The sequence below is a fragment of the Colobus angolensis genome, unplaced genomic scaffold (assembly GCF_000951035.1).
Source record: "Colobus angolensis palliatus isolate OR3802 unplaced genomic scaffold, Cang.pa_1.0 Scaffold268, whole genome shotgun sequence".
Taxonomy (NCBI): Eukaryota; Metazoa; Chordata; class Mammalia; order Primates; family Cercopithecidae; genus Colobus; species Colobus angolensis.
In genome coordinates, this window is record NW_012115910.1 from 3,899,026 (window position 1) to 3,908,726 (window position 9,701).

A 9,701-nucleotide genomic window follows, 5' to 3' on the forward strand; every position below is an offset into this window, starting at 1 on the left:
CCCAGCCACAGATACTGGGGAGAAAAATCTGCTTGCCCAGATGGCAAGGGATGTGGCAAGTTTTATGCCATCTCCTCAGGATGGGGGGCGATTAAAAATTACTTAAGGCTCTTTGGTTTTCTTTATGCTTTTTTATTCCTATGAAATTTATGTGTTGATGAATGTAAGTACTTACGTAAAATGAGGGAAAAGTGAAGAAATTGGGGTGAATGGCTAAATAGGGGTCATAAAAATGAGCACAAATTCTGTTGAAGATGGCTCTTGAGGTGCAGCTCCAAGGCATCCTCTCTGCCCCACACACATGACAGCCACCGATTTCAAGGGCTGGTCATTGGAAGGCTCTCTGAAGGAGTCTGAAGCCGTGCGGCTGGGATCAGCTCTGTCACTATACTGATCCCAGGGTACGTTTCTGAGCTTCTAAAACTGTTTCTCAATGTAAGTCCATAGGACTTCTGCATCTTGAATCATATTTTTCAGCCTACAAATCTGCAGTTTTCCAATGCTTTCCAAGTGACTTTACATTAAGGTTGGAGACAATTGTCTATCTCATTTGAGCCTTTCATGCATTTTGAATTGCACCGACTAGGATCCCGTGAAGGCCATGACCGCACACTGTACTCACTGCTTTATAAAACTCATCTCAGTGACTGGTTTCTGCATCTTTTTCTTTTACCCTATCCATCTTGTGCAGAGTCATGAAGGGCCTGGGGCCCTGAGAAGCTGAAAGCTGGTCCAAGGTCCACAGCCAGCAAGTGGAGGAGATAAATTTAACACTAGGACTTTTGGCTTCTGAGAATGCATTCTTCTGCCTTACAGAAAGGAAAAAAAAATAAGTTTGGGACTAGCCCGAAAGAACAGAGGAAGCTGTGCTGTGAGACAGAAAACGAGGAGAAATGCACAGGCCACGGAGAGAGGCCAGGCCTGGACGAGGCCGTGGGCTTTGGTGCCGCGCGAGGCCCAGGCATGCTTGGAGGGAACGGTCACCGCAGCTATAAAGTGCTGGCCAGGGCGGGAGCCGGGCTTATGTTTCTCGCACAGTCTCAGCCATCTGTCAGCTGCTTCAAAGGGCATTCAAAAGTCCAGGTTTTGATTGTTTCTTGGATTAGTCCGAGTCGTGTGGTCTGCCTTATCCACCCTGGAAAGTTCTAGGCAATTAATATTTATGTGGCATTTCTGAGGTTTTGATGCCCCGCGCCATTTACAAGATGCTCCCGGGGTGAAAGCTGGGCCCTGAGTTCCTCGGCTGAGTCCTGCGCTGGAAACCACGTTCCCCTCAGTCTCATTATTACTGCCATGCCCGGTGATCCCAGAGCCTTCCTGCACTTGACTCTTTATCACAGAACCACAAAAAAATCTGCTGAAGAAGCCTGCCCTAAGAGGACAGGAATTGGGTGATCGACCTGCCCTCCTGACCTCTGTTCAGCATTCATCAGTGAGACTCAGGTGCAGGGGGCCAAGGTGGCCTCACCTGGACCAACGATTCATTCTCTTGAAGGCATTAACCAACTGCATTTCCTAGCAGTTTGCCCTGTCTGCTCATTTGTGTTGAGAGTAGACCTGTGGTCATGGGAAACATTTGCGATTCGGGAAATGAATTACAATTTTTTTAACAAGCCTGGTTAGATGACACTTTTCTGCTATGCATGGATCCTGGAGGTTATATTGTCTTTGTAGTAAATACACTTTGGTGTATGTCATGGCATGCGAACATCAAATTATATGGACTTTGCCTCTTATGATTTAGTTTTATTTCACCCTTTGGACTTTTAAAGCTATGCTGGTTGGGCATAGTGGCTCATACCTGTAATCCCAGCACTGTGGGAGGCTGAGGTGAGAGAATTGCTTGAAGCTAGGAGTTTGAGACTAGTCTAGGCAACATAACAAGACCCCCATCTCTACAAAATATAGAAATGAGCCAGGTGTGGTGGCACGGGCCCGTAGTTCCAGCTCCTTGGGAGGTGAAGGTATGAGGATTGTTTGAGCTCAGGAGTTGAAGGCTATAGTGAGCTATGATCATACCACTGAACTTGCATCAGCCTGGGTGACAGAGCAGGATCCTTTCTCTTTAAAAAATAATAAATGAAATTTTTTAAAAAAAGAAAAATGTTAAAAGCTATGCTAACCTTGAGGAAAATACAGTAAATTCAGGGGCTCCCACTGTGTGCAGTGTTCATCGGTTCTCCATAGGTTCTCAGTAGATGTAGAGTTTCCTGGGTCTTCTTTTGGGTGTTCAGCGAGGGCTCCAGAACAGCATTGCTGGGAGCACATCCTGGAATGGAGGGGTGTCCCTGGCTTTCCCAGCGCTGCAGTGCATGAATCTGCAGGCTGTCCTCCTCCCCATAGCAGTGCAGCCTCCTCCTTTTAATGAGGGTGCCCAGCTATGCTGGGAAGGTATTCTGGGACAGTCGCAGGCAAACTGGGTTATTGGTCACCCAACCTGTAATACACAAGTTTCACATTGGCAGTAATGCTGCCCATGATCAAATACAAAAGGGTAAATTTGATGTAGGAGGAATAATTACCTTAACAGTGACTTTGCCATTTTTCAAGGCAATTGAAATCACACTTGCCTTCATGGTGTGAATCCAATAATGTCTCTGCCTCTGTATTTGTGGCTGCCAGAGAAACTTCCAGCTGTGTTTCTCCTCCAGCTCCAAATAAGAGCATTTGCAGCTCGGCTGCATGTGTACCCACTTCCTCAGTGGAACACCCACTCCTCCTGAAGGCAGTGTTCAGATCTGCCCCTACCCCACTCCACACTCAGTACTTGCTTCCACTCAGCCCTGCGTTCATATTAAAGGCAAAGCTGTATGCGGCTGACTGTCTTTGTCGATCTGTTTTAAATGCATTATTTCAGAAGGCCTGGAATGTACAACAAGTACCCTCCTAATCCATGTGTATATTTAAAACATTCATGTCTAGTGCTTCATTCCACAAGCATTTCCGGAGAACCTACCAGGGTCCGGGCACTGTCGGAGCTGCTTGTGATAGACGAAAGAAGCATCATCTCTGCTCTCAGGAGCTCTCAGCCAGAGGAAGGGGGCGGGGGCGTGGAGTCTTTTCTTGACCTTAGAAACTTTTCAAAAGAAGCTGGGACAGGCTAATCCCGATGACCTGTGGATCTTTCCTCCCAGGAGGGCAGCAGGGCAAGCATCTACCCCAACACCTTCCTGGAAGTCAAGGTCATAGCTCCCCTTTGACAGGTGCGAAAATGGGGCACAGATATCATAAGTGACTTCTCCCAGCCCTTCCGTAGGTCCTGCTGCTGCTGGGCCCAGACACCTTATCAGCTCCTGGCTGCTTTGGGAAACGTCCCATTGAACTGAGTTCCAGTCTCTTGTCTGGGCCCTCAGGTGCCTGTTTTCCCATGGCAGGAATTAATTGACGCAGGCCACACGCGTCATGACACTTGGCCTTGACCATAGACCTTGTGAGAAATGATTAGACATGTAACAGTAACAGGAGGCCCCAAACCAGGAAAGAGAAAAAACACAGCAACTCTCCTTTCGTCTAAGCCCCAGGTCCTCACATGTGCATTGGAGAACTCCAACTTGCTGTGACTAGGGAATAGCAGTTTCTGTCAGTAGGTGAATGCGACCCAAAGTACAGTTGCATCACCCCTGGGTTTGGTTGCTCCTAATTGTAAACCTGTGGTACACTTTGGTTAATGTGAAATTGTCCTGAGACCCAGGGGTCAGTTCTGTCTTTGCAGACTCTTTGCGTGTGACTGTTCTGCTTGTTGCAGCTCTACTGAGTCAGCTGCCTCTTCTGCAAGTAGAATGGGGAGGAACTTGTTGGGAGAAGCACACCTACTGCAGTGACCACCCTCAGGGCCAGCAAATGCTGTTCTCTTCTCCTCCAGAGCTGTTCCCCACATTTGACCAGCTCATTCCTGACTTATCCCTTTGTTCCTTGATTAATCTCACATCTTCAGAAGGAAAGCCTCCCTCAGTCTAGATTAGGTTCCCAATACAGCATCCCATAATTTTTCCTTCATAATGCAAACCACAGCTCTAATTTCTCTAGCAATTGGTGTGGCTTTTGTTGCGTGCTTGCCTCTCCTTCCACATTATGAGTTCCATGAGTCTTGCCCGTCATATCACGTGATGGAAGGGCAGACATGCTCCCTGGTGCCTCCTTGATAAGGACACCAATCCCTTCATGAGGTTCAACCCCCATGACCTCATCAAATTCCAGAGTCCCACCTCCTAATACCACCATCTTGGAGGTTAGGATTTCAGCACGGAAATTTGGGAGCACACAAGCATTCAGACTGTAATACTCCCCCTATTAATAAGTGGGGCCCTCAGGAAGCATCTGGCTAAGTGGAGCACCATGTTTGTACAAGTAGATCAGAGGTGTCTAATCTTTTGGCTTCCCTAGGCCACACTGGAAGACAAATTGTGTTGTACAACATATAAAGTATACTAACGATAGCTGATAAGCTTTAAAAAAATTACAAAACAAATCTTATATATATATATATATAGTTTTTGAGATGGAGTTTCTCTCTTGTTGCCCAGGCTGGAGTGCAGTGGCGCGATCTCAGCTCACTGCAACCTCCACCTCCCGGGTTCAAGCTATTCTCCTGCCTTAGCCTTCCGAGTAGCTGGGATCACAGGCACGAGCCACCACGCCCAGCTAATTTTTTATTTTTAGTAGGGACGGGGTTTCTCCTTGTTGGTCAGGCTGGTTTCGAACTCCCAACCTCAGGTGATCCACCCACCTCGGCCTCCCAAAGAGCTGGGATTTCAGGTGTGAGCCACTGCGCCCGCCCTCATAATGTTTTAAGAAAGTTGATGAATTTGTGTTGGGATACATTTAAAGTGGTCCCAGGCCATGGGTTGGACAGGCTTGAAGTAGATGTTAAATCCCTGCCATGGGAGTTCAGGAAGAGGGCCCGAGGGAACCTAGAGAAGAGAGGGATATGGAGGAGCATCGGGAAAAGGGCAAGTGTGCCCAGTGTCAGACAGACCCGAGTTGTGTCGACCCTCCCAGTTCTTCTGGGCCTTGGAGCTTCACTTTCTCATCTGTAAGATTGATGCAAGGGAGGTGTGAGAGAGCATGCACAGGGCAAGGTCTGCATCACCACCACCGTCATCATCACCATCACCACCACCATCACTAGCACCACCACCACCATCATCACCACCATCACTGCCATCACCACCACGATTACCACCACCACCATCACCACCACAATTACCACCATCATCACTGCCACCACCACAATTACCATCACCACCATGATTACCACCACCATCACCACTGCCACCACCACCACCATCACCACCATGATTACCATCACCACCATCACCACCATTACCAGCACAATTACCACCATCACCACCACCACCATTACCACCATCACCACTGCCACCACCACCACCACCACCACAATTACCATCACCACCATCACTAGCACAATTACCACCATCACCACTGCCACCACCACCATCACCACCATGATTACCATCACCACCATCATCACCACCGCCACCACCATCACCACGATTACCATCACCACTGCCACCACCATCACCACCATCATCACCACCACCACCATCACGATTACCACCATCACCACTGCCACCACCACCGTCACCACCACGATTACCATCACCACCACCATCACCAGCACAATTACCACCATCACCACTGCCACCACCATCACCACCACCACCACCACCACAATTACCATCACCACCATCACCAGCACAACTGCCACCATCACCAGCACAACTGCCACCATCGTCACTGCCACCACCACCACGAGTACTATCACCACTGCCACCATCACCACCATCACCAGCACAATTATCACCATGATCACTGCCACCACCACCACCACCACCACTACCACGATTACCACTGCCATCACCACTGCCACCTCCACCACCACCATAATTACCATCACCACCACCATCACCATCACCAGCACAATTACCACCATCACTGCCACCACCACCACTGCCACCACCACCACAATTACCACCACCACCACTGCCGTCACCACCACCACCACGATTACCATCACCACTGCCACCACCACCACGATTACCACCACCACCACCACCACCACGATTACCATCACCACCACGATTACCACCACGATTACCACCACTGCCACCACCACCGCCACCATCACGATTACCATCACCACCACGATTACCACCACCATCACCACTGCCACCACCACCATCGCCACCACAATTACCACCATCACTGCCACCACCACCACCACCACAGTTACCACCATCACATGGAAAGTACCTAGAATACTTCTTGTGTGCTTACCATGTGCCAGACGCCATTTCAAGCATGACACAAGTCCACTGATTAAAACATCAGCTTAACCAAACAAGCAATTTATTATTGTCATTATTATGGGTATGTCTCCAGTATAAAGATGAAGACACTGAAGTTATAGAGGGTAACTCGCCCCACATCAAATGTTAGTCACGATCTTCTCAGGCCCACCTGAGCAGAGGGCAAGTCTTCAGACACACACCCACACAACCCAAGAGGCAGTGTCCTCTGTCTGGACCAGAACCCCAGGGCCCACCTCCCAGTTCCCTTGACCTTGGGCCTCTGCATCCTGCTAGTCATCCTTCCCTGGCAGCCTTTACGAGGAAGCTGGAGCATGAGAAGGTCTATGAGGACAGCCCTGATCACAGCCTCCTTTCTGCAGGTCAAAGGAACTGGGAGGGGGGGTTCCAGGAGTACTGTTGCAAGAGTGGCTGTGCACAGAGCTCTCTGGCACTGGAAGATCTGCATCCTGGGCTTATTGACAGATACCAAATAACTGTGAATCTCTCTTCCCTGCAGGTGCCCTTGCTCGTGTGAATGAAGAGGCCAGAGAATTGCAGAAACCCACCTGTAAGATGCCCACAGGCATCGCTCAAGGAGTCTGCATAGCCAGGAACATCAAGTTTTGGTGTTACTTTCTTGTCTACAGGCCAAAATGTGCACAGTTGATTTTCGGTGTGTTCCTGTATAACAGCTCGAAAGGAAAGGAGAAGATGCTGCGTTGCTGCGCAGCTCATGTGCCAAGGAAATGTGTTTTGCCTCTGAATATCTTAAGTTGCTAATAAATGATTCTTGTTGGCAGGTTAATGGGACTATAAATGCTGGAGCCCAGCACTCACACTTAATTATATTTATGGGCAAAGTGAAAAGAATCATGCCTTAGACTGATTTTGGACCTTTGATACTTTTACCACATGCAGATGGATGAAACCACTTACTGATTTAAGATCTTTTGAATTTTAGAAAAAACAATATGAATCAGTTGGAACAATCTGAATGTGATATGCTCCATGATGCTGTGTGTGTATGTTTTGGTAGTAAGGAAAAAAAGAAAACATTGGAGGCTTTTCAAAGGTAGCTTTGATAGGTAGTAAAACTACTGGATTCTTCTTCCTCAAATATTTGGGGCTAACACTTCACAGAGGGTCATAGTCCATGATCTGACCAACTGAGCTTCTTAAAATCAACTATTCCACCCAGAAAACAATCCTACGTGATCATGTGGCCAGGGCATGCCTGAGTCCTCCAAGGGTGGCGGGTGGCTGAGGTCACAACACCACTGGAGTGGATGGGAAGTGCCCCACATGGACATCTGTTCCCCAGGCTATGAAGTGACATAGGCCTCCTCCATGGTGTCTGTGTACAGAGCCTGGTAACTTCTCTAGGAGCCTTCTGGAATCCTGCAGAGGGTCAAGGAGCAGGGATGTTGGATGCCCGCCTATCACAGAGTTCAGATCAAAGTTGCGCTGAGAGCATCACAATTTTGGTTCAGACTTGACACGTTTGCCAACAGCTCGTTGGCTCCCTTTGTATGATATCGTGGTCTTCTCCTAGCACATGGTGCCCAGTCACCAATATTTGTAATGAGGTTTAACTACAGCAGTAGTTTTTCATATCTATATCTCTAAAACATTTTGTTATATTGAAAAAAACAGTAGTAGAAATCAAGATGTGTTGATGAAATAAAATCTGTATCTGAGTGAGAAAACAAGTATGGTGAGGTCACTTGAATGTCTCACAGTGATCTCAGATCTGGGCCTCAGGTAGAATGGAAGCTGTTTTGCATTCACTGATGAACGTTGCTAAACTCTTGGTGAGGCACGAGCTGCCAGCCAATTGCTCTTCGTCACAGCTGTCTACGACTTGTATTTTAGTGCCACAAATAAAAGGAAAGCAAATCTCAGCTGTTGTGTGAATTTCATACTACAGTTGGTTTGGATACCCCTCTTCCAGAATGGGAAGGACGGATTCATTTATTCAACCAACAATGTTTCTGGCTCCCTCCTGCACTCCTCCATTCCCTGGGTTACATGCAGCTGACAAACAGGCAAAAATCCCCACACTTGTGAAATTCATGTTATGTTACTATAAAGAAGACAGATCATAGATGTGATGTAAGTAAGCAAAATGTTGAATATAGTTAGATGCTGATAAGTGTAAAGAAGAAAAACCATCAGGAAAGGGGGATGAAGGAGACAGGGTGATGAAGAAAGGCCCAGTGAGAAGGTAACCATTGAGTAAAAACCTGAAGGAAGTGAGGGAGCAAACTCCAGATGGACACATGACTGGCAGCGAGAAGAGTGAGTGCAAAGGCCCAGGGGCAGGACACTGCCTGGGTGTTAGGGGCACAAGGAGGCCACTGTCAGGAATGGGAGGTCAAGCAGAAACAGTGTTGCTGGCCTCTGCCCCTGGTCTTCACATATTGCATGGTGTCCCCCTTCTCAGAGCAGCCCTGCTCCCCGGCCAGACCAAGGGGGCAGCAGACAGAAGGGGCCCAGAGGTGGGCCTCGGAAGGGACAAGAGGACACCCACCTCCCTAGTTCATTTTCCTTGGAAGGGGAGGGGTCCCTTTAGGCTAAATCTACTTTTGAAATTGTGTTGCCCTCTGCATCTCAAGTGGCACAGAAGCCTGAGTTTTGAAGTGTGGAATACGGAATAATGACAGCCTCTGGCCTTACTTTGGTCTTTTTGCAGAGTATTTCATGATTATTCTTGGTTCATCTTCTCAGTGAACCCAGGTGGTATGAAGGCAACGTCTTCCAGATGAGCACACTGAAGGCCCAGACGACTGAGTACCTCAGTGATGTTCTTAGTGTTGAAACATGCTTCTGCAACTCTGGATTGCCTAGAGTTAAGTCTAAACCACTCACCTACAGGACTCTTAGTGCCTAGATCCACACTGACCACATACACAGACACTGCCCACATCCCACATCCCTGGCCTTGATGTCCGCCCCCATGTCCTGTATCAACATCAAGCCACCAACAAGTTCCTGAATGCACCCAGGAGCTCCTGTGTGCCTCCCTCGCATTAACCTGTCAGAGATGCCAGTACCACCGCTGCGCACTCACATAGACCGGAGGGGCCAACCCTGTCCTTGAGATGCAGCCCTCTGTGTATCTCCGCCACAGTCAAGGTCAAGCCCTCCTCGGTGCTCCCTCTGTGCCCACATCTGCCTCTGTTCCCTCTGCCTGATCCCCACGTCACCTTCCCCTCTGGGACTCACACCTGCCTATCTGATTATAGCCAGGAGATGGGACAACATGCAGCTCTGAATGAACTTTCCAGGCCAAGATCCCAGGAAAAGGCCTGGTCACATTGGTTATCCCAGCATATTATTACTGGCATTCTCTCTCCTTCCCAAAATGTCCCAGTTTAGGTCATAAATCCT

General features: G+C 48.4%; 1 protein-coding gene across 3 annotated transcripts in view; it reads left to right on the forward strand.

Moving 5' to 3' along the window:
* Nucleotides 1-8,210, forward strand: part of COBL (cordon-bleu WH2 repeat protein) — a 208,826-nt gene extending 200,616 nt beyond the window's left edge. For all 3 annotated transcript variants that reach the window (XM_011947522.1, XM_011947523.1, XM_011947524.1), the window contains one exon: nucleotides 6,829-8,210. In XM_011947522.1, the coding sequence (XP_011802912.1) occupies nucleotides 6,829-6,846 (18 nt within the window). In that variant the 3' untranslated portion in view covers nucleotides 6,847-8,210. The remainder of the gene's footprint in view (nucleotides 1-6,828) is intronic.
* The last annotated feature ends 1,491 nt before the right edge of the window (nucleotides 8,211-9,701 follow it).